Raw genomic sequence first — 25,451 nt, 5'->3', positions numbered from 1 at the left:
TGAAAAAGGGGAAGTTACAACAGGCACTGCAGAAATACAAAGCATCCTAGGAGACTACTACAAGCAACTCTATGCCAATAAAATGGACAACCTGGAAGAAATGGACAAATTCTTAGAAAGGTATAACCTTCCAAGACTGAACTAGGAAGAAATAGAAAATATGAACAGACTAATCACAAGTAAGGAAATTGAAACTGTGATTAAAAATCTTCCAACAAACAAAAGCCCAGGACCAGATGGCTTCCCAGGTGAATTCTATCAAAAATTTAGAGAAGAGCTAACACTCATCCTTCTCAAACTCTTCCAAAAAATTGTGGAGGAAGATGCACTTCCACACTCATTCTGTGAGGCCACCATCACCCTGATAGCAAAACTAGACAAAGATACTACAAAAAAAGAATATTACAGACCAATATCACTGATGAATATAGATGCAAAAATCCTCAACAAAATTCTAGAAAACAGAATCCAACAACACATTAAAAGGATCATACACCATGAATAAGTGGGATTTATCCCAGGGATGCAAGGATTCTTCAATACATGAAATCAATCAATGTGACACACCATATCAACAAATTGAAGAATAAGAACCATACGATCATCTCAATAGATGCAGAAAATCTTTTGACAAAATTCAACACAACACCCATTTATGATAAAAACTCTCCAGAAAGTGGGTATAGAGGGAACCTACCTCAACATAATAAAGACCATATACGACAAACCCACAGGAAACATCATTCTCAATGGTAAAAAACTGAAAGCATTTCCTCTAAGATCAGGAACAAGACAAGGATGTCCACTCTCACCAGTATTATTCAACATAGTTTTGGAAGTCCTAGCCCCGGCAATCAGAGAAGAAAAAGAAATAAAAGGAATACAAATTGGAAAAGAAGAAGTAAAACTGTCACTGTTTGCAGATGACAGGATACTATACATAGAGAATCCTAAAGATGCCACCAGAAAACTACTAGAGCTAATCAATGAATTTGGTAAAGTTACAGGATACAAAATTAATACACAGAAATCTCTTGCATTCCTATACAATACTGATGAAAAATCTGAACGAGAAATTAAGGAAACACTCCCATTTACCATTGCAACAAAATGAATAAAATACCTAGGAATATACCTACCTAGGGAGACAAAAGACCTGTATGCAGAAAACTATAAGACACTGATGAAAGAAATTAAAGATGATGGCAACAGATGGAGAGAAATACCATGTTCTTGAATTGGAAGAATCAATACTGTGAAAATGACTATACTACCCAAAGCAATCTACAGATTCAATGCAATCCCTATCAAATTACCAGTGGCATTTTTTACAGAACTAGAACGAAACATCTTAAAATTTGTATGGAGACAAAAAAGACCCCCAATAGCCAAAGCAGACTTGAGGGGAAAAAACGGAGCTGGAGGAATCAGACCCCCTGACTTCAGACTATACTACAAAGCTACAGTAATCAAGACAATATGGTACTGGCACAAACACAGAAACACAGATCAACGGAACAAGATAGAAAGCCCAGAGGTAAGCCTTGAGGGAGGAGATATGGGGATATATGTATACATATAGCTGATTCACTTTGTTATACTGCAGAAACTAACACACCACTGTAAAGCAATTATACTCCAATAAAGATGTTAAAAAGAAAAATGGGGCTGGGACAACTGGACGTGCACATGCGAAAAAATAAACAGAATCTAGATGTAGACCTTACACCCTTCACAAAATTTAAATCAAAATGGACCACAGACCTAAAGGTAAAAGCAAAAGTGTAAAACACCTAGAAGTAACATAGGAGGAAACCTAGATTACCTAGAGTATGGCAGTGACTTTTTAGATAAAACACCAAAGGCACAATCCATAAAAGAAACAAGTGATAAGCTGGACTTCACTGAAATGAAAAATATCTGCTCACAGAAAGGCAATATCAAGAGAATGAGAAGACAAGACAGAGACTGGGATAAAAATTTGCAAAAGACGCATCTGATAAAGAACTCTTATTCAAAATAGGCAAAGAACACTTACACTTCAACAATAAGAAAACAGTCTCATTTAAAAATGGGCCAAAGGGACTTCCCTGGTGGCACAGTGGTTAAGAATCCGCCTGCCAATGAAGAGAACACAGGTTCAATCCCTGGGCCGGGAAGATTCCACATGCCGCGGAGCAACTAAGCCCGTGCACCACATCTACTGAGCCTGCACTCTAGAGCCCGTGAGCCACAACTACTGAGCCCACGTGATACAACTACTGAAGCCCGTGCACCTAGAGCCCGTGCTCCACAACAAGCGAAGCCACCGCAATGAGGAGCCCACGCACTGCAACGAAGAGTAGCCCCCGCTCGCCACAACTAGAGAAAAGCTTGCACGCAGCTACGAAGACCCAAATGCAGCCAAAAAACAAAAAAAGTACCAAAGACCTTAATAGACACCTTACCAAAGAAGATATACACATGGCACATAAGCATATGAAAAGATGTTCCCATTTTATGTCATTATGGAAATGCATATTAAAACAATGAGATACTACTACGCACGCATTGGAATGGCCAAAATCCAGAACACTAAGAAGACCAAATGCTGGAGAGGATGTGGAATAACAAGAACTCTCATTCATTGCTGGTGGGAAGGCAAAATGGTACAGCTACTTTGGAAGACGGTTTGGCAGTTTTTTACAAAACTAAATACATGTACTCTTAGCAGACAATCCAGCAGACAATCCAGCGGTTGTGTTCCTCGGTATTTACCTAAAGGAGTTAAAAACCTGTCTACACAAAAATCTGCATATGAATATTTATAGCACTTTTATTCATAATTGTCAAAACTTGGAAGCAACTCAGACATCCATCAGTAGGTGAAGGGATAAATAAACTGTGGTACATCCAGACAATGGGATATTATGCAGTGTCAAAAAGAAACGAACTAGCAAGACTTGTAAAGACTTGGAGGAACCTTAAATGCATACTACCATGTGAAAGAAGCCAATCTGAGAAGTCTATATACTGTATGATTCCAAGCATATGACATTGTGGAAAAGGCAAAACTCTGGAGACAGTAAAAAGATGTGTTGCCAGGGGTTGGGGAGTGAGGGGAGGAATAAGTAGGCAGAAAATAGAGGATTTTTAGGGTAGTGAAACACTCTGTCTGATACTATAATAATGGACACATGTTCCTATACATTTGTCCAAACCCACAGAATGTAGAGTTCCAAGAGTCAATCATAATATAAACTACGGACTGCGGGTGATGATGATGTGTCAGTGTAGGTTCATCAGCGGTAACAAACGCACCACTCTTCAGGGAACATTGATAATGGGGCATGCTATGCATGTATGGGGGCAGGGAGTATATGGGAAATCTCTGTATATCTCCCTCAATCTTGCTGTGCACTTAAAACTACTCTACAAGGGCTTCCCTGGTGGCGCAGTGGTTGAGAGTCTGCCTGCCGATGCAGGGGACACGGGTTCGTGCCCCGGTCCGGGAGGATCCCACATGCCGCGGAGCGGCTGGGCCCGTGAGTCATGGCCGCGGAGCCTGCGCGCCTGGAGCCTGTGCTCCGCAGCGGGAGAGGCCACAACAGTGAGAGGTCCGTGTACCGCAAAAAAAAAAAAAACAAAAAACAAAAAAAACTACTCTATAAAAATAAAGTCTTAATAATATGTGAACGAGTGTTATCTAAATATCCAGCATCACAGAAAAGTCTGCCTTCTTGTGAGAGGACTCTTTCAGTTGCAAGTTAACAAAACTGGAATGAATCTATCTTTGGCAAAAGAGGTTTAACATGTTGATTTACCAGGGAAGGCCGGGGGTGAGGCCAGTTAGATACATGATTGGACCCGGAGACTCAAACTTGTCATCAGACCTCAATTTCTCTTCTCTTTCACTGTTCCTGGGGAAGACAGACAATATGATCTCTAAGCCCCTCACATTACCCACTTTCACAACTTTAGCAGAAAGATAAACATCTTTCTCACACTGACCATACATAAAGTACTGGAGAGGAAAGACTACCCTTGGACCAGTCCCTGTTGCTAGGTGGATGTGGTACAACGTGGTAACCTGACTTGTCAGGCCTGAGTCATGTGATTTCCTCATCCCTCGGTTCATTATATTTCCTAAGTCATTTAAGGTCATGCTGATTATTAAACCATGTAACGATTAAACAAAATGACTTTTGCAAATTCTCAGAAACATAAAAAAATAAGTGAGAACATTAACTATTAGAACTGCTGGGTGTCCTTTTATTTCCTCTCCTTTATATTTCTACCTAGCCTTTTGCCTCTTCCATTCCCCAAATTACATAGAAGACTGGGCTACCTTTCTGGCATCATAATTTTGTCCTGTATTCCTGTGGGATGAATACAAAATCCCTTGGACCTCAGCTCTGATCTCTGCACTCCTGGCTACAGCCCTGTGAGATGCCACACTTTCAGGTCGTTGCCAGAGTCCCCCTGTGGTGAGCACACTTCTAAGATGTGATTCCCATCTCCTGGTGTTCATGCACTTGTGTAATTCCCACCTTTGGAGTATAAGCTGGACCTAGTGACTCATTTGTAATAAAGAGAATACAGTGAAGTGATAGAATTTTATGATCACCAGGGCACAGGGAATGAGGTCAGCTGTTCAAACCAGTTGGGGGAAGCACACACTCCTCACGGAATCTGAGGCGGAATGACCCTGCACTCCTTTTCTACCTGAGGGGTTAATCCTCTAGATTTCCACCTCCACAGTCCCTGTCACCAGACAGGGTGATGAGGAGGTGACCAGCAGTGATTCTGGTCCTAGATAGGATGAGCAGGAGGTCTGGTCCGCAAGGAGGACAGGAAGTGAAGAAACAAGGACTGCCAAATCTAACACCCGGTGACCCAAACACTTCCCTAGGCCAGACCATGGCTAGAAAGATGAGGAGGGTAACAATCTCCAATCTCCCTGTGCTGCCCCCTCTGCCCCAGTTCTCCCTTTCTCTAACTCACAGTAATGTCCCAAGAGCCCACAGAGGTGACACGAAATATATCTCTGCTCATCTCCAGAACAGACCACCATGGTCACACACTCCTGGGAAGTCCTACTCTCTCGATATGTATTAATTCAGTATGTGCAGCAGAAACCCAAATAAGAGTGGTCTCACAGGATGGAAGCTAGTGTGTGGCTCCCATGACAGTGAGGCAGGCAGTTCCAGGGCTGCTAGGGTGGCTCTGCACCACGAGGATGTCCAAGCATCCAGGTCTCCTTGACCTTGGTTTTCTGCTGTCCCTGGGATGTTGCCCTTATCAGCACGACCCAACATACCTAAGACCATGTCATTGGTCCATGAGTAACCAGCGAAAGCAGGAGAGAAGGGAAAGTCTCATTGTGTATCTCCATCAGAGCTCTTGGGTGACCAAGTGCATCATCAATGAGCAGTAATAGTTTGAAAGGAATCTTTTTCTGAGCAGTAAGTTTCAATAGTGGGCTGACAACCTTTAGTCCACCATGTTGTAAACAGATGTGCTCTCATCTAGGCTTTGTTGTTCTATTTACAGATCACAGGCAGAGTAGATTTAGCATAAACCTTAAAGGGCCTGGGATTTGAGGAATGGAAAATACGCACTGGCTTCAAGTTTAAGTCACCAGCTGCATTAGCCCCTAACAAGAGAGTCAGCCTGGCCTTTGAAGTTTTGAAGCCAGGCATTGACTTCTCCTCTCTAGCTATGGAAGTCCTAGATGGCATCTTCTTCCTCTAGAAGGCTGTTTCATCTATACAGAAAATTTGTTATTTAGTGTGGCCGCCTTCATTAATGGTCTTAGCTAGACCTTCTGGATAACTTGCTGCAGCTTCTACATCAGCAGTGTTGCTTCACCTCGCATTTCCATGTTACAGAGGCGGCTTCTTTCCTTAAACCTCATGAACCAACCTCTGCTAGCTTTAAACTTTTCTTCTGCAGCTCCTCACCTTCTCGGCCTTCATAGAATTGAAGAGAGTTAGGGCCTTGCTGTGGTTTGGAATTTGGCTGAAGAGAATGCTGTGGGTGGTTGATCTTCTATTCAGAGCACTAAAACTTCCTCCATATCAGCGATAAGGCTGTTTTGCATTCTCACCATTCGTGTGCTCACTGGAGTAGCACTATTTATTTTCTTCAAGAACTGCTCCTTTGCTTTCACAACTTGCCTAACTGTTTGGTGCAAGAGGCCTAGCGTTCAGCCTATCTAGGCTTTTGACATGCCTTCCTCACTAAGCTTAATCATTTCTAGCTTTTGATTTAAAGTGAAACATATGCTACTCTCCTTTCACTTGATCATTTAGAAGCCATTGCACGGTTTTTAAATGGCTTAATTTCCATGTTGTTGTGTCTCAGGGAATCGGGCAGCCTGAGGAGAGGGAGAGAGATGAGGGAACGTCTGGTCGGTGGAGCAGTCAGAACACACACAGATTTATCCATAAGTTTGTTGTCTTCTATGGGAGTGGTTCCTGGTGCCCTCAAACAATTACAATAATAACATCAAAGATCACTGATCACAGGCCAGCATAATAAATATAATAATATGAAAAGTTTGAAATATTGTGAGAATTACCAAACTCTGATACAGTGTATGGTCAGGCCATTCAGGACGGCTGTTCTCTTGTTCTCTTGTACATCCCCTGTCCGACCAAGGCCTGCTTCACCTACACAAGACTGACCTGCTACATACTTGCCCCTAGCCCTAGCTAGTGATTGTTCTTATCAGGGAGGATGTGAGGGGTGTGCCCTCTACTGGTTTCCCTGGTAATTAATGAGCCCACCTGATGTCAATTCCCCTATAACTGGTAATATACCCCCTGGCCCCCCGCACACGGTGGGGTGTCGCTCCAGGATCTTGCTTCAGATGTGTAAACTTCCCCATCCATTACACCACTGACACCTCTGTTGCTGACTCCGAGCCTTTCTTCTGTCTTGAAGCTGGGCAGGCACAGGCCTTGTAGGCCTGCGGGGTGCAGCCCAACACACAGAGACATGAAGTGAGCAAATGCTGTTGGAAAAGTGGCGCTGATGACTTGCTCACTGCAGGGTTGGCACAAACCTTCAATTAGTAAAAAATGCAGTATCTTCAAAATGCAATAAGACGCGGTACACCTGCACAGGTCGACACCAATTACTTAGTTGAAGCTTTGTCTAAAACTCTAGGAAGGGAGGGGTGAAATCAAACAGTGTCTATTTCAGCTCCTTGGGGGAAGGTGTAAGATTACGGTGGGTAAAACTATTGTTTCCTTCTCTTTTCTGGAGCTCTCCCATCTCTCCCAGGCTGGCCATTCTGTGTAGCAGGAGACAGATGATCGCAGGCAAAACCCAGGCTTTTTCTCCCACCCTCCCGTCCTTCTATCTTTGCCATTAATATTGCGATCATCAGATTACAATATTCCCATGTTTGGATTTCCCCTGCGACCCCATTCACTCAACTCTGACTCTACCGCGGGCACCGTCAGACCCCACAGGTTAGTGCTCAGTCCTGCACGCCCGCCCCCTCCTTAAGATGCCAATCTCGAGTCCAGGTTGTCACCTGTGTTTCTGACCGACTGGCTACAGATTGGATGTTCTAATGATCCCCCACTCGGGTTTGATTAATTTGCTAGAGCGGCTCACGGAACTCACAGGAACACTTTCCTTACTAGACTACTGGATGTAACTCTGGAACAGCCAGACGGAGGAGACACAAAGGGCGAGTGTGTGGGAAGGGCGTGGAGCTTCCCTGTCCTCTCCGATGGGGACACTCTCCCCAAATCTCCGTGTATTCACCAGCGTGGAGGCTCTCTGAACCTCATCATTTTGGGGTGTTATGGAGGCTTCATTAAACAGGCACGATTGATTACATCATGGTGCATTGCAGTAGGTGAAACCTCCAGCCCCTCTCGGCTCCCAGGACATGGGGGATGCGGTGGTACCGGAAATTCCAACTGCCTATTAACATGGTTGCTTCTCCTGGTAACCAGCCCCCATCCTTAGGTTCAGTCCTAAAGCCAACCTTTAACATAACAAAACACACCTCTGCGGCTATCATCACTTAGGAAATTCGAAGGATTTTAAGAGTTCTGTGCCAGAAATATAAAATTAGGAAAATGAATGAATGTGTTTTCTTTTGTTTTCTTCCAAGTGTACGGGTTTATTGAGGGCATGGGGGTCTACAGGACAGCCCCAGGTGCCTGTGGAGAAGGCCCGCCATCGGCCTAGAGGGCCGCGGCCCCGGGGGCAGCCGGGGATGGGGTCTCCAAAACCTGGATTTACTTGAAAGTGTGACTCTCCGCTCCACCGCGCCCAAAGCCTCTGGGTCCGAACATGGCGCAGTAGCAGGGTTGGTTGCAGTAGGGCTTGCCTTCATGCTCAGTGTGTCCCTTCCCCCCGAGGTCAGCGTCTTTCCACATTTCTCACACTTCAGGCAAGGCCATGCCAGTCCTTCCCCAGGACGTCACCCGCTCAGCCAAGTACACCTCCTTGTCACACTTGGGGCACTTGGGCACGGTGGCGCCGGATCCGGGGCGGGTGGCTGGGCGGGAGCACACCGGAGCGCGGGACTCGGAAAATGAATACGTTTAAATGCAATTTATAATAGCATCAGGATAAAATATTTAAGTATCAATTTAAAGAAAGTGCGCCACATAAGTACACTGAAATTATATAGTTTTGCTTAGCGTTTCAATCTCTTTGGTAAAGTATTCCTTCTGTTCATTCATAGTATTCCTGAGCTCGTTATACTGCCTTTCTGAATTTTCTTGTAGCTTGTGGCGTTTCCTCATGAGCTGTTTTGAAATCTCTATCAGTTATGTCACAGTATTCCATGACCTTAAGTTTGGTTTCTGGAGAACTGTCCTTTACTTTTCGTGATGCAGTGTTACTGTGGTTCTTCGTGTGCTTGCTGTGCTGTTCCTCTGCCAGCACTGGTGAAGTGCGGAGCATTTTTCTGCTTCATTCTAACCATTCAACAAATTAGAGAGCAGAGGCTTTTCTCTTCTCTTCCAGGAGGTGGCGCTAGAGCACAGGTTTGGGATTCTCCTACCTGTGTTACCTGCTTGGGAGAGTTGGCGCTTTCCACCTCCATCAGGGGTGTGGTCCCGTGCCCTCTTATTGCTTCTTGTGCCTCCAGGGATTTTGCTGCCTTGTTGCTGCCTGTGCCACTGGCATCACTGCCTGTGACCTGGGATAGTGGGCTCTTCCCTCGTGTCCGGGATCCCCTGAACCACGGGGGAAGAGGGGGGCGTGGGTAGCTGGGGTGGTGCAGGCACCTCTGCCATGTCCCGAGCTGTAAGGTTCTCCGGCTCTGCTGCTGCCAGTGGGTGGCTGGAGGGGCCAAAGTCATGGGCGTCTCAGGGGCTGGTGGCTGGGGCCCCAGGACCCACTTCTGCTGCTGCCTAGTTACCTGGGGCCCTGGGCACTGCTGAGGCTGGAAGGCTGGATTCCTGTGTCCTGTTGCGGCTGCTACTGGGTGTTCTGGGGCTTCCAGCTCAGAGGCCGCAGGTGGAGAACAGGATCGCAGGCTCCGCCTCTGCTCTTCCCTCGGTTCAGCCTCGTCTCTGTGTCCCAGTCCACCCACCTTTCCATGCACACTGGTGGCATTCTCCGGAGTCCTGGTGTGTTGGGCAGAGTCACCTGTGGTGTGTCGTGGATGTTTCCTGGTTGTGGATGGAAGGGGGGAGAGACAAAGGCAGCTTTCCACTCCTCCGTGTGGCTGATATGTCTCCTCCAGGTCGCAGTTTTATGTCCAGAATCAGCTGATTCTGTTCAGCTGGAAGCCTGGCTCAGCTGCAGCCTGTGGGGCCCTGGGGAGCCTCCCCTGACCTCTGACCCCGAAGTCCAGGGTCAACATCAGCGCCAGAAATTAGATCTGAGTCCAGGACCACAGGGCCTTTAAATTCAGGTTGGGAAGTGGCTGGAGGGATCCAGACAGCAGGTCCCTGTCTATTATTAGGTCCACGGAGGGGAAGAAGAGACAGGACACTGGGGTGTCCTGGGCTCTCGGGACTGGGGAGGAGCGGAGAGGACCTTTGAGGCTTCAAACGGTGGCGGATTTCATGCCTGGACAGGAGGGGCCATGCTTGGTGTCCTTGGGTACGGTGTTGGGACGCCTGGGTCCTGTAGGTCTGGGGAGGGGGGAGGTCGTTTTTGTGTCTCAGGGAAATGTTAGGGGGACCCCCGGCCCCAGACTCATGGCTGATCTCCTTGTCCCACTGTGGTCTCCAGGCTCCACTCCATGTCCTGTCCTCTGCTCTCCTGTCCTCTGCTCTCCACCTCCACCAGCTGGGCCCATCTTTTTCCAAAGGTCTTTAGCCAGTCTTTTTGGCACAGTGGTCACCGCTGTCTTAGCTCACAGGGAGACGATGTCCAGGTAGCCCCGGGCTGTGAGCTGGGATGGACTCTCCCTTCCTTGAGTCTCCCTGCTGCCCCCAGCACCATGTGTGTGTGGGGTGGAGTGAGGACTGGGGGTGAGGTTATTTCTCTGGAAGAGAGGAATTCCTTTAACCACCTCCCCTCTCTCCTTTTCTCTTTTCTCTTTCTTCCAGGTGTATTTGAGTTATACCATACCTGTAAGGACAGGAAAACACCTAAAACATAAGCATAGTTTACCAGCAAAATAGAGAGCTGACACCTGTGTACTTACCATCCAAGTGAAAAACAGAGCCTCTACCAGCGCCCAGGCCAGAAGCCCCTGAGCCTCTCCCCACACAGACCCCACCCTTCCCGCATACGTGTCCACTGAGTGAGCCGCCCTGCGCCTCTCCTCTCTCATTCCTCCCCCTCCACTCCTGTTGGCCTCCATCCCCTAATGTCACTGTTTCCTTCCTCTCCTCACTTCTCCAGGAGCCTCCCCATCTTCATAGGCAGATATCTTAGGGGATCTCCTCCCCCTCCCCCGCTTCTACCCCATTCTAGGGATGGAGGTTCCAGAGTTGATTCCCTAGAGGAAGAGTCTATAACCCTGTCAGCAGCTGCAAGAAGTGACAAGGACTTGGGGTTCAAGGTCCCACCCCTGGAGAGTGAGGACACCCAGTCTGTTTGTGGGGTCCACCCTGGACTTGGGAACCAGCTTTTAATGGCCTCGAAATCTGCCTCCCTGAGGCCTTAGTCCTTCCTTGGTAGTTTGATGGGGAGAAAAAGGTCCGTGTCAGCATGTATTCTGAGTAACAGTTCAGACTTTGAACTTGACACTGGATGAACTCCAACTTCTGTGCGCAGCACTGACCCACTGTTAGGAGCCCAAGGAAACCCTGGGCAGGTCTTTTGTAAGGGGGTCAAAGGGGAGCTCAGGTCGCCTGTCATCAGCAACTGTGGCCACACGGGGGCGCCACCACTCCGCCCTCTCCTATTCAGCACAGTGAAGGGAGAGGAGGGGCTGTGGTCTGAGTCCACAGAGATGGCTGCCCTGGAGGCTGGTCAGCAATCAGGGGATGAAGATGCTGCCTGAGCAGCTCTGGGGTCGGGCTCGGGGATGCGGCGGGGATTAGAGGGGAGGAGAGCCCTGGAGCCCTGCCTTGTGTCTGAGGTTTCCATCTTTCCTCTCCACAACCCATCTCTCCAGCTCATTGATGAAAACACTCTGGAAAACTCAAAGTCGATTCTTATTTCACTCCCTGTTCGTTTCAGGCAGATATTCTTTTTTTTTTTTTTTTTTCATTTTAGTGTAGTTTGAGATTCACAAAAACAGTAGCAGAGTTAGTAGAGAGTTCCTGTAACTCCCACGCTCAGTCTCCCTGTGGTAATATCTTATATCACCATCATACATTTGTCACAGCTAATGAAGCAATGTTGATACATTATTACTAAACTCAAGTTTTATTTGGACTTCATTAGTTTTTCCTTTTCCTGATCTACGATCCTATGAAAGACACATTGTGCTAAGTCCCAATCATGTCTCCTTCAGGCTCCTGTGGCTGTGACAGTCTCTCAGAGGTCCCTTGTGTTTGATGACCTTGATGTTTTCGAGTACTGCTCAGGGATACTGTAGAATGTCCCTCTATTCCAGTTGGTTGACTGGGGCAAAGTATTTTGGGGAAGAAGACGACAGAGATGAAGTGACATTCTCCACACAACAAGGGTGTATACTCTCCACTTGATAATCAGTAATAAGTTCACCTTATCACCCAGCTAAGGTACATTTCCCAGGTCTCTCCTTGTGAACTTCTATTTTTACTTCCCCACTTTCTGCACTGTAGCCTTTAAAAGGAAGTCACTACGTGCAGCCCACACTTGAGGGGCGCTCTGCTATAAACTTTGGTGTGCAGGGGTTTGTGCATATATAAGTTTTCAGATGAGTTGCATGAGGACTAGAGCGCTGAGTAGACTGGATGGAGGGTCTATGTGCAGCTTTATAAGAAACTGCTGACCATCATTTCTAGGGGCTGTGCTGCTTCGTATTCCTGCCCCAGTGAGTGAGGGTTTCCGTCGCTCAACATCCTGGACAGCACTTGGTATCACCAGTTCTTGGATTCTACCTATTCTAATAGGTGTGATGATACATCATTTTTTAAAATTTACATTTCCTAATAATATATGATGTTGAGCATCTTTTCATATGCAGTTCCATGGATAGATCTTCTTGAAGAGGTGTGTGTTCAGACTTTCCTTCATTTTTAAATTGTTTTCATATTATTGAGTTTAAGCATTCTATATATATTCTAAAACAAGTCCTCCATCAGATATGTGAATTTGCAAATAATTTCTCCCAGTCTGTGGCCTGAGCTCTTTCACTGACATAAGAGTATTCATAAATGCAGAGATATATTTGGGGAGAAGGAAAATGAGAATTTGCCAACCGCAGTGGTTTCCAAGTAGAGGACTTGGGCAAATGGGGAACAAGAGGGAGAACATGAATTATTTATTTTGTATACCCTTGAGTACCTTTTCAGTCCCCTTCTGTGTAGGTAAATATGCTTTCAAAAATTACATTAAAATCCTTTGCACTTGTAAAACACCTGACACATCCTCTTCAGATCATGCATTAGGAAACACATTCTCTACTTTGGCACCCAAAGTCTTTTAACTGAGCTATTCTGCCACAGAAATTCCATTACTGGAAAAGATGGGCTGGATTGTAGGGAGAATTCTGCTCACTGAAAATAGCTGAAAATGCCATGTAAAATATAAAAACTATCTTAGAAGCATCAAAGAGGTGACAAGGTCCTAATAAGTGACCACACTGAAAAAAGAAGGGAAAAATCCTGCTTGACCTCCAAAGAAAACACGGTCCTGAGAAAAGGAGAAAAGGCTGTGTGAGTTCACTGCCCAGAGCTCAGGCACGGAGCCCAGCACGTCCAGCTCTGGGCCCACAGCTCTTCACTTTTTCTGCCCACTTGCCTTCCTTTTAAAAATTTAAACAAAGCTTTTGAATTCTTATTATGATGTATATGTGTAACGTATAATATAGGATATAATGTATGTTCACTGTAAAGTAAGTAATAAAGTGTCGAAAGTGATAAATGACAAAGTAAAAAGAATGTAATCCTCACATTTGCAGATATTTTGTTGCATTTTTCTTTCGTTTCTTATACATCCTCCTGTTGTTGCCCAAGAGCTGGAAATTTCTCTAAGCTGAACAGCCCAGACCTCAGTGGCCCCCACCCTGCACTCTGCAGACGCCATTTCCCAGTCAGCTCACTCTCACACCCCTGAGAGGGCGATTTCTCATTTCCTCCTTTCCCCTCAGACCCCTCCACTCATCCCTCACTCCCTGTTCTTAATGATGAGCATTTTTTTTTTTACTCAGAAAAAAAAATCACTCGGGTGAGAATTACATCCTCCTCCTCCACTATTCCCACATCTGCACCTATATCTCACCTTCCCACCAGTGATGATGGATGGTCCCCTCCTGTCTGAGGCTGCCCCTCAGCGTGGGTACAGGATCCGACTCCATCCTCCCCTGTGTCATCAGTTTCCCACTCTCTACTGCTCCTTCATCCCTGCCTACAAACATGCTGCAATTCCTCCCATTAAAATTAATCAAACAAAAATAAATAAATCAAAACAAAATTCTCCCATAAACATCCACCACTCTGTGTACAGTTTCCTCCCAACTACTGCACCATTTCTATGACTCTTCTTAACAGAACACTTCCTAAGGCCAAAGGCCATTCTCTCATCTACTAGGTTGTCTTTTTATTTTTAGCTAATGGATATGTGCACATAGTTTTAAAAAGTAAAATACTTCTTTAAGACTTGATATCTGGACCGATGTCCCCAATCTTCCATGTCCCCTGTCTCTTGAATCTCAGAGAGAAGCTCTTTTAGTTCTTAAGCGGATTCTCTAATTGTTTCTTCTATGTCTCTAAAAAGCATGCCTTTAATACTCCTTTGCTTTCAGTTTTATGTATCATCTTTAGTTAATTGGTTTTTCTTTCACACACCCCTGTCTTCCCAAAATAGTTATAATTATACATCTATCAGTTTTGTAATTTTGATTAGCTCGCTGTGCAATATTTGCCTTATGATGATGACAGAAATGCTAGTCACAAGTGAGCATTTAGTAGACTATGATCACTTTTCTTGAATGGATATTTAAGATTTCGCTGGAATAAATAATGTCTTACTTTGGTGGTACTCATTTTTTTTTTTTTTTTTTTTAGTTTATTTGCCTGCTTTGGGTCTTCATTGCTGCATGCGGGCTTTCTCTAATTGCAGCGAGCGGGGCTACTCTTTGTTGCTATGCGCGGGCTTATTGTGGTGGCTTCTCTTGTTGCGGAGCATGGGTTCTAGGTGTGCGGGCTTCAGTGGTTGCAGCAGGCGGGCTCAGTAGTTGTGGCTCACGGGCTTAGTTGCTCCACAGCACGTGGGATCTTCCCGGACCAGGGCTCAAACCCTTGTCCCCTGAACTGGCAGGTGGATTCTTAACCACCTCATCACCAGGGAAGCCCCATATTGTACTCATTTTAAATCATTATAAAACTCTGTGCAGAATCTAAGTCTTTCTGAATACATTCAAGCACATCGGATATTCCACCAACTTCACCTCTTTGCACAGACTCTCTCACAGCCCTCTGTGCTGCCACACAGAGACTGGTTCCCTGCACACCTGGGGCAGGGCTGATGTCCCGGATCTCCTTCTCCTCATTCTGGGCGGCCCTCTGCCTCTCTCTCCTACTGTATAATTTTACAAGGCTTCCCTGTTGCCTGGATCCCATGTTTCCCTGCTGTTGGTTTTCTCCATCATTTCCCCCGCACTTTGTCTAACAGTATCCTGAAGAAGGGAACATGGAAAGGAAAACATTTTAACTCTGAAATGTCTTAGGCTACCCTAGGACTTACTCTCATCTTGACTCAATATAGAACTCTGTGTTGGAAATACTGATTATTTTCCTTAGAATTTGGAAGGCGTTGATTCACTGTCTTCTAGCCTCCAGGCCCATGTTTTTTGCCTCTTGAAGTTTTCAAGGTCTCTCTTCTTTTCCATCCTTTCTGCAATTTCACTGTGATGTTTCTTAGTGTTGGTCTGTTTTCATCTACTGCAGTAAGTTTGCTTAGGCCATTCCAGATGTAAATTTTTGTCTGTAAACTCCAAGAGGTTTTCTTGAAAAAATTATTTTATTATTTCCTACTCTCCCTTATTTTTGAAACTTGTATTGCTTACTCACTGGAATCTCTTGATTGATAGTGGAATATTCTTATAGGTCTTCTCTCCTCCTTGCCATTACTTTTCTATTCCTTTTACTTACTGTGAGTATGACTGTAATTTTTCAATTCATCTACTGAATTATACACTTCTATGACATTATTTTTAATTTCAAAGAGCCCTTTTTGGTTCTATGATTTTATATAATTGTATAGAATTCTGTTTTGTTTAATATACCATATATCTTTCACATCTTTCAAATATTATTGCTAACAGTGGTAGGGGAGCTGTCAGGTCTCTTGGTTATCTACTTTCATGATATCATGAACTTCTTCCTCACAGCACTTAGCTCAGTAGTGATTTACATTTATCTTTGTCATTTCTGTCCATCTCCCTCACCACAGTGCCTGTCACATATCACCCAGGTCCCACCTGTTGTTCTTCATTTTTTCTCCAGTGTCTCCAGATCCTGATTGAAGGTGGCCTTGAGATATACACTCCTTAACCTCTCTGAGTCTCCACTTCTGTGTCTTCTCTCTCTGAGTCTCTCTCTCTGTGTCTGTACAAAGGGATCACATGTTGGGTGCCTCATGGGTTTGCTTTTTTTTAAATTAATTAATTTATTTATTTATTGGCTGCACCAGATCTTCATTGTGGCATGGGGGATCTAGTTCCCTGACCAGGGTTCGAACCTGGGCCCCTGCATTGGGAGCTTGGAGTCTTAGCCTCTGGACCACCAGGGAAGTCCCCTCGTGGGTTTGCTTAGAGGAATAAATTTGACCCACTATGTAAATCACATGGCATTATTGCTTTAATTCTTATTAAGTGTTCCTCTATTCATAGTTACCATCATTACAATGACTATAGCATTTAGCTTGTTTCCATTCTTTGCTTTTATAAACCACAATTCAAGAACATCCTTGAATATATATTTTTGAGAACATGTGTGGTTATCTTCGCAGGATAAATTTCTGAAAGAGAAATTTCTATGTCATAATGTAAACATATTGAAGGCAACCCTCCTACACTGTTGGTGGGAATGTAAATCGGTACATCCACTAGGGAGAACAGTATGGAGGTTGATTACAAAAGTAAACATACAAGAACCATGTGACCCAGCAATCCCAATCCTGGGCCTAGATCCAGAGAAAACCATAGTTTTAAAAGACACGGGCACCCCAACGATCCTGGCAGCACTATGTACAATAGCCAAGACATGGAAGCAACCTAAGTGTATAAGGACAGATGAATGCATAATGAAGATAGGATACATATACACAATGGAATATTACTCAGCCATAAAAAGGATGAAATAATGCCATTTCCAGCCACAAGGAAGGAAGCGAAACTGGAAAAGACAAGTATCCTATGATATCACTTACAGGTGGAATCTAAAAATGGATACAAATGAACTTCTTTACAAAAGAGAAACAGCCTCACAAACTTAGAAAACAAACTTACGGTTACCAAAAGGGAAATGTGGTGGGCAGGGAAAAATGAGCAGGTTGAGACGAACATATACACACTACTATTTATAAAATAATCAACAAGGACCCACTGTATAGCATAAGGAACCCTACTCAACACTCTATAATAACCTATATGGGAAGAGAACCCAAAAAAGGACATATATATGTCTATGCATAAGTGAGTCAAGTTGCTGTACACCTAAGAAAACAAAACGCCCCGCAACATTGTAAATTACCTATACACCAATACAAAATTTAAAAATTTTTAAATGTAAATATACTGAAATTGAGACATTCTGCATAGTGACCTTTAAAATTTTTGTACCAGTTTTCAATCCCATCAATCTTTATGACAGTATATTCTCCCTAAATTCCTGTCAATACTCTCCTCTTACTATTATCTTTGACAAGATGATAGATTTTAACTTATTCCCATTTCTTATTCCAGATTTGCATTTTTCTTTACATTTATTTGTTATATATTTGTTTGACATTTGCATTTCTTATTTTGCGAATTGTTTTCTAATACACTTTAATTATGTTTTGTTTGGGATTTAGTTATTTTAAACACTGAATTCAGGAAGGACAAAGCAGCCTCCAACATCAGAAGCTGGTCTGACGTTTACCTTAGGCCTCAGCGTTGCCAGAAGCTGGGCTGGTGCTCACCACGCAGCCGTGTTCTTCTCCTGTTGGACATATGTCACCTCACAGAACATCAACATCAGACAAGGACACCTGAGACCATGACACAGTGAGACAAAACAAGACCACAACATCATTTTGTCCAAGCACAGACCAAACAAGGCAGCACTATGCACCTCACAATGTATCAAACCTCTCCCTGTGCTGATACCAGCGACCATGGCTTCTTTCCAATCACAGCTGCATCCTCACTCTAGTCTTTCCTCCTTACAGGGAAGATTCACCGACATGCCCGGTCATAGAATTGCCCCCACTTCCTGACAACACCCAATGTAGAGTGAGCCCCTCCTCCATACACCCTCCTCCAAATCACCCAACCAGAGCCCACTTCCTGTATATGTTCTAACACCTCACACTAAGACACCGTGGTCCCCGATGGTGTGTCATCTCCCTCGCTGCATCCAGTAATAAATCCAACTTGTTTGCCCACAGATTTTCTCCTGGTGGTCTTTGGCTGAAAAACATTGCTACCTGTTTGTCAATCTTTTTGTCTTTGAGTTTGATAAGGGCATGTGTTAGTATCTTTGTGAAAGTCTGGTTGACATAGAGAAAATTTATGATTTTTTAGTGGTTTTTCACCTTTGGGTCATATAACTCTTCATTCCCCAAATGTAAAAAATTCAAGTATTTTTTTGTCTAGGAGAGAGGGGTCCAAGGGTGAAGGGAAACAGAACTGATTGAATTTGGGGGGAACGAATAGCAGGAGCAGTCAGTAAAGAATTCTAAGCTGGTGGATTCTAAGGTTTACATCTCCTGCTTTATCATTTCACAAGTATGTACAGGTCCTGCAAGGTATTTGATATCTGCTGTGTTCAGTGAATACTTTCTCTTGGGCTAAGTGAAGACTTCAGTGTCTGCTTATATTTACCAGGTTAATGAAAAGAACAGCAAGAGCTCAAGCTTATAAAGACAAGAATTGGCTCCAGCGATGGGTAGTTTTGAACAATATGACCTTAAGGTGATAAACCACGGTGTCCTTAATGTCTGAACACTCTAGTTGTTAAAATACATGTTAATGAAACTTTCTGCGCATGCTGCATTTTAAGGATATATCTAAGACCCACATAGACAAATCCATGATTTCCATGTGAAGGTTATTTTAATATGCATCAACTTATGAGTCACACAGTATCTTTTTGGGGGAAGAGACTGGAAATTAAGAACACTATAGATATGCAATGCCCAATAGGCTAGCTACTAGCCACACATGTAATGTTATTTAAACTAAATAACATTAAGGTGCTCAGCACAGTAGCCACTTCTGAGGTGCTAAAGAGCGACCTGTAGCTAGTGGCTACCTGATTTTGACAGTACAGATATAGAACAATTCCTTCACCACAGAACATTCTATTGGACAGGACTGCTCTTCATGTTTTCTGGGCCTCAAGTCACATATACTTGACCCATGAAAGGGCCAATATTATTTCTCTTAGAGACGATGTCAGATTTCTGTCTGGGATATGAATACATACTTAGCTGGTGTGTAACAAAACCAAACTAGGTTATGAGTGGGTACGGTGCCTTCAGGCACAAACTGTTTCCAGGTCCAAAGGGGAAACACCTGTCCCCTACCTCCCTTCCCGGACTGAGGACACTCTCTGGGATCAATTTCCAAGGGGTAAGTTCTCTCCTAGAGGAGCCCCGGGGGCAGGGCCCTCAGCTAAGTGTGGGGAGGCAGGGAGTCCAGCTTAGGGAGAGGGATTCTCCAAAACGAAGAGGAGGCAAAGGCAAGGGTCAGTTAGGAGATTTTCCCAGGTTTATTCGAACAGCAGTTCTCAGAGTGTGATCTGTGGAACCCTTGAAGTCACTGAGACCCTTTCATGAGATCCATGAGGTGAAACCTACTTTCATAGCATTACTAAGATATTATTTGACTTTCCATTATGTTGACATTTGCTTTGAGGTATAACTCAGCAGCGATGGAGACTACTGTAGCAAACTGCAATATAATTATTTTCACCACAGCTTACTTGCAGAAAAAAAAAGCAGGTTTGCTTTAAAACATTCTGGTTGATGCATTACAAATTTTTATCTTTCCTTAATAAGCTATAATGGAAAAGAAAATGAAAAAGAATGTATATACACATGTATAGCTGAATCACTTTGCTGTACAGCAGAAATTAACACAACATTGTAAATCAACTATACCTCATTAAAAAAAACTTTAAAAAATACATAAAAATTCTTTTGTTTCCTAAATCATCCTTAAATCCACTTTTTTCTCTTTTTTTTGGCCACGCCCCACAGCATGTGGGATCTTAGTTCCCTGAACAGGGATTGAACCCTTGAACCCAGGCCATGGCAGTGACAGCTCTGAGTCCTAACCACTGGATGGCCAGGGAACTCCCTTAAATCCACATTTTAAAAGTACCTTCTAAGATGACATGGGAAGTACCCATCAAGCCCTTCTGCTACATTCCAAAGTACTATGTCCCAAGGAAAATAACTTGTGTGACCTGAACTACCCTCTTCTTCATGGAATACAATGTTTACTTGAAAGAATGAATGACACTGGAAGATCTATATAACTTAGTGAAGCAACGTATTACTTCTTTAAAATCTTACCTTAGTCCAAGAGACATTCAATGTGCAAAATAGGGTTATGGAGTTTAACGTAACAGAATAGGAAATAGTTAATAATATTGTTTCAGGTCCACTTTGAAAATAACCTTTGAGAAACTACCACTTGTGTAGTTTTCGTTTTGTATCAAAGACTAACATCCATGACTGTCTGAAAAGGTTTTTGAAAATACTACTCCTACATATGTGTGGGCCTGTTTATTTTCATAGACTTCAATCAAAAGAACGGATTCATTGAAGAAGCAAACATGAACATCCAGGGGTCTTCTAATGAGACAGACAAGAAACAGAGAGACTTGCAAAAATATAAAAATCTGAAAAGCTCCACTTTTCCCACTACCGTGTTTATTTTGGGAAGTAGCTATTTTTCATATTAAATCATGGGTTATTAATATTATTCTAAATAAATTAATTTAAAATTTTTAAACTCTATTATTTCTACTTTGGAAAGTACCGATAGAAGTATCCACGTAAAATTATCTGGGGGGTCGTCACTAGTTTGTAAGACTGTATAAATATTCTGACCACAATGCTGTGAAAATCGCTGACTACACAGTCCCTGGGCCAGGACTCAGGGAGACACTGTGACAAAGAGCTCTCGGTGCAGGAGGGGAGGGATCAGGCAGAGTCCCAGGTCCCGGGAGGGGCGGCTCTCAGGCTCTCAGGGTGTCAGGCGGTCTCTGGGGCGGGGACGCTCCGCGGGGGGGATTCCCAGTCTCCCGGAGTTTCACTTTCTCTCTCACAACCTGTGTCGGGCCCTCCTGCCTGGACACTCGTGACGCGACCCCACTTCTCACTCCCATTGCGTGTCCGGTTTCTGGAGAAGCCAATCAGCGTCCCCGCGGTTCCCGGTTATAAAGTCTCCACCGACGCGTCGCAGTTTCTCCTCAGACGCCGAGGTTGTGGGTCATGGCACCGCGAACCCTCCTTCTGCTCCTCACGGGGGCCCTGGCCCTGACCGAGACCTTGGCGGGTGAGTGCGGGGTCGGGAGGGAACGGCTTCTGCGGGGAGGAGCGAGGAGACCCCGGGGGTCGGGGGTCAGGACTCCCAGGGAAGGAGCCACGCCGCCGCCCCCGGTCCAGACCCGCCCCCTCACCCCGGTCCCCGCCTGTCCCTCCCTTGCTTCCCGCCCCCTCTTCTCTCCCCGCGAGGTGCCGGCCCTTCTCCGACCTCCACACCTTTTCCGTCTCACGAGCCCCTCGCCCCCTCCCCCCTGCCGGCCCCGTCACCTGGGACCCGGGGACCCGCGCCGGGAGGAGGGTCGGACAGGATCTCACCCCTCCCCGCCCCCAGGCTCCCACTCCCTGAGGTATTTCTACACCGGGGTGTCCCGGCCCGGCCGCGGGGAGCCCCGCTTCATCGCCGTCGGCTACGTGGACGACACGCAGTTCGTGCGGTTCGACAGCGACGCCCCGAATCCGAGGGAAGAGCCGCGGGCGCCGTGGATGGAGCAGGAGGGGCCGGAGTACTGGGATCGGAACACGCGGATCTACAAGGACACCGCACAGATTTTCCGAGAGAGCCTGAACAACCTGCGCGGCTACTACAACCAGAGCGAGGCCGGTGAGCGACGCGGGCCCGGGTCCGGGTCACGACCCCCATCCCCAGGGACGGGCCGGCGTCGCCCCGAGTCTCCGGGTCCGAGGGTCACCCCAACATTGCGGGACCCGCCCGGCCCCCCGACTCGGGAGGAAACGGCGGGACTTTACCCGGTTTCATTTTCGGTTTGGGTTTAATCGCTGCGGCTGGTCGGGGCGGGGTCAGGGTCTCACACCCTCCAGTGGATGTACGGCTGCGACGTGGGGCCGGACGGTCGCCTCCTACGCGGGTACATACAGGACGCCTACGACGGCGCCGATTACATCGCCCTGAACGAGGACCTGCGCTCCTGGACCGCGGCCGACGCGGCGGCTCAGATCTCCAAGCGCAAGCGGGAGGCGGCTGGTGCTGCGGAGCAACTAAGGAACTACCTGCAGGGCACCTGCGTGGAGGGGCTCCTCAGATACCTGGAGAACGGGAAGGACACGCTGCAGCGCGCAGGTACGAGGGGCCGCGGGGCCTCCCTGGTCTCCCCTCGGGCTGGAGCTGGCTTCCCACAAGGGGAGGAAATGGGGTCCCTGTGGGAACACCGCCCCAACTTCTTGTCGGGAGAGGGAGGAATCCGCCCAGGTTTTCGTATTCTGTACAAGACAGTGACTCGCCGGTGGCCTCACTTCTCTGAAAGACAGTGAAGGAATCCAGTCTCTTTGGGGAAGAAACAGGAAACCATCCGTGAAATAACTGACCAGCGGCGCCCTTTGACCCTGACCCCCATCTTGTAACCATGACTTTCTCTCTCAAGGCCTGTTCTCAGCCTGAGAACATCTTAGGAGGCCTGACTCCAGGTTTTCTGAGTCATTCAGCCTCCACCAAAGTCAGGACCATTGCTCTGTATTCTCTTCTTTACATGGAGCCTCCTACCTTGGCTTTCATCCTTATCATAGAACTTTCCAAGGACTGGGAGATCTTCCCAGACCCCGGAGTCCAGGCTGGTGTCTGGTGTTTTTGCTGCTGCTTTTCAAACCTGTTGTGCTGTTCGTTCTCAGGATGGTCACATGATGCTGCTTCAGTGGCCCATGAAGGTAACACTAAGTGTGAGTTTTCTGATTCTTCCTCCTCAGACCCTCCAAAGACACACGTGACCCACCACCCCATCTCTGACCGTGAGGTCACCCTGAGGTGCTGGGCCCTGGGCTTCTACCCTGAGGAGATCTCACTGACCTGGCAGCGTGATGGGGAGGATCAGACCCAGGACATGGAGCTTGTGGAGACCAGGCCTTCAGGGGACAGAACCTTCCAGAAGTGGGCGGCCCTGGTGGTGCCTTCTGGAGAGGAGCAGAGATACACGTGCCACGTGCAGCACGAGGGGCTTCAGAAGCCCCTCACTGTGAGATGGGGTAAGGAGGGACATGTGGGGTGGAGCTTCCTCTCAGATAAAGCAGGAGCCTTTCTGGACACGTTCAGCAAGGTCGGGATTCAGGCCTGAAGTCAGGGCCCCTTCCCTTTCCTCCACAGAACCTCCTCAGCCCACCATCCCCATCATGGTCCTCATTGTTTGCCTGGTTGTCTTGGTGGTAACTGGAGCCGTGGTGACTGGAGCTGTGATCTGGAGGAAGAAGCACTCAGGTAGGGAAGGGGGGAGGGATCTGAGTTTTCTTGTGTCACTGGGGGGTTCAAGCCCAGGTGGAAGCTTGCCTGCATGTGTATTGGGCAGCACCATTCAGAGACATTGCTTGTCAGTCTGCAGACTGGCACTTACCCTTTTGTAAAGCACATGTGGAAATGAAAGACACGTTTTTCACCTTCATAATTCCAGTTGGGGACCAGGTTACCAGCACTTGAAGGTCATAGAGGGAATGTTCCTGCTGACAGACCCCCAGGAGGGAAGAAGTTGATCCAGTCCCCGCACATCTCCTTTCTTCGTGTTCCTGATCCTATCATGGGTTTTGGTCAACAGTTCTGGAAAGTTCTCTGTGGTCCAGGACTAGAGGGTTCCTCTAGGATCTCACAACTCAATCTTCTCCCTGGCCTCTCACGTGAGGTTTTCTTCTTACAGGTGAAAAAAGAGGGAGCTACACTCAGGCTGCAAGTAAGTGTGGAGGGACTGTGATTCCTGAGACCCTTGTGAGGGTGCAGACAGGAGGCCATGGGGGGGCTCACCCTCCTAAAGTTCCTTCTCTAGTTTCTCTCCTGTGGGTTCTGACCACGTCCTGGTTTTGTTCTCCCCCAGACAGTGACAGTGCTCAGGGCTCTGATGTGTCTCTCATGGATCCTAAAGGTGAGACCCTGGAGGGCCTAGATTGGGAGAGGTGTTGGGGTGGAGGAGATGCCCCGGGTGGTGGGGAGCTTTGAATGGGACATTTGAGCATGTGGGGGGCTGTTGGGAAGGTCAGCACTTACATGACTGACCTGAATTTGTTCATGATTATTTTCTTTCACAGTGTGAGACAGCAGCCTCGTGGGACTGAGTGATGCACGGTCCCACTTTGTGGCTTCAGATCCCGTGACTCCTCTTTCTGCAGCTGCATCTGAATGTGTCTGTGTTCCTCGTAGCATAATGTGAGGAGGTGGGGAGACTGGCCCACCCCTGCCCACCACGACCCCTCCCCACCCTGACCTGTGTTCTCTTCCCTGATCCACTTGCCTGTTCCAGCAGAGGCAGGGCTGGGCCTCCTCCATCCCTGTCGTAACTTCGTGGTGCACTGAATGGTAATGTCTTAGCTTGCTTGTTAGAAATAAAATCTGTATATGAATTTTTTCTAATTCCTGCCATGAGGTGTTTTTGGGATAATAAAGGAAAGGATTCTTAAAGTTTGAGAGAGAAAATAAATGGAAGTGCTGAGAACCTTCCAGAATCTGTGTGCTTGTTTTTTCTAATTCCTGCCATGAGGTGTTTTTGGGATAATAAAGGAAAGGATTCTTAAAGTTTGAGAGAGAAAATAAATGGAGGTGCTGAGAACCTTCCAGAATCTGTGTGCTTGCTGTGCTGTGTCTGCTGCAGGAGGGACAGGAGGAGGCGGTGAGGAGCTGAGTGTGGACGCGGCCCGTGCCCACTCCGTGCTCACTGCATCGTGGGCTTTGATGAGGTCACTGCTCTGCCAGGTCATCTGCTCTGTTCCTTTGTCCTCGTCACTTCAGTAGAACCTTGTCCCACCAGGACCTGTGATCTCAGAGGCTCAGAAATCAGCTGGGCCTCGTACTGTCTCCAGGACTGTGGGCAGCAAGGGCTTCCTGTAACCAGGTAGCCTTGGCTCGGGCCTTGCTCCCATCCTCGGACCCTGTCTTTATCGTGCGTGTTTATATTTTGCTTATTTAGTTGTTGTTGTCGTTGGAATAATGACTGTTGTTTTTCATGTGCAGAGTTTGGTCTCATTCTTCTCTGGGTGTCCCCATCTCTGACAGCAGCCGGAGTCATTTTGCCTGTCTTGTCCCCACAAGTCCAAGGGGGCCCTGCACACAGGATTCTCAGTAGTATCAAGAGAGCAATTTTCAGCCTCATCCAGCTCTTGCCCTCCTTCTAGAGATGTCTGCTGGATTCTTCTTCCTAACTTTTCCCTATCTTTTAAAAGGAACCAGATTCTGGAATTAGCAAACAGAAGGGACC

The 25,451-nt window shown here is 46.3% G+C and overlaps 2 protein-coding genes across 3 annotated transcripts in view; both read left to right on the top strand.

Moving 5' to 3' along the window:
* The window catches only part of LOC115850862 (BOLA class I histocompatibility antigen, alpha chain BL3-7-like), a 47,231-nt gene extending 22,529 nt beyond the window's left edge, over positions 1–24,702 (top strand). The window contains exon 7 of the mRNA XM_060307324.2: positions 24,289–24,702. Coding sequence (XP_060163307.1) covers positions 24,289–24,293 — 5 coding nt within the window. The 3' untranslated portion in view covers positions 24,294–24,702. The remainder of the gene's footprint in view (positions 1–24,288) is intronic.
* Positions 21,128–24,702, top strand: LOC115850966 (BOLA class I histocompatibility antigen, alpha chain BL3-7-like). Of its 2 annotated transcripts, XM_060307323.2 has the most exons (8): positions 21,128–21,280; positions 21,602–21,871; positions 22,073–22,348; positions 22,969–23,244; positions 23,363–23,473; positions 23,904–23,936; positions 24,078–24,125; positions 24,289–24,702. In XM_060307323.2, exons 1-8 carry the CDS (start codon positions 21,217–21,219, stop codon positions 24,291–24,293), a joined length of 1,083 nt encoding a protein of 360 aa, XP_060163306.1. In that variant the 5' UTR covers positions 21,128–21,216; the 3' UTR covers positions 24,294–24,702. The 2 variants fall into 2 exon arrangements, with proteins under 2 accessions (XP_060163306.1, XP_060163305.1); XM_060307322.1 differs by lacking the exon at positions 24,289–24,702 and having other exon boundaries at positions 24,078–24,214.
* Positions 24,703–25,451: the final 749 nt, after the last annotated feature.

This window comes from Globicephala melas, chromosome 11 (genome assembly GCF_963455315.2).
Source record: "Globicephala melas chromosome 11, mGloMel1.2, whole genome shotgun sequence".
In the NCBI taxonomy this organism is placed as follows: domain Eukaryota; kingdom Metazoa; phylum Chordata; class Mammalia; order Artiodactyla; family Delphinidae; genus Globicephala; species Globicephala melas.
This window is presented reverse-complemented; position numbering and strand designations above follow the sequence as displayed.

Bases quoted from the DNA above. Each gene is read 5' to 3' on its own strand.
- LOC115850966 (XM_060307322.1), top strand. From the start codon at position 21,217: ATGGCACCGCGAACCCTCCTTCTGCTCCTCACGGGGGCCCTGGCCCTG. The intron at 23,245-23,362 runs GTAAGGAGGGAC...TTTCCTCCACAG, and splicing joins GCCCCTCACTGTGAGATGGG to AACCTCCTCAGCCCACCATC. The intron at 23,474-23,903 runs GTAGGGAAGGGG...TTCTTCTTACAG, and splicing joins CTGGAGGAAGAAGCACTCAG to GTGAAAAAAGAGGGAGCTAC.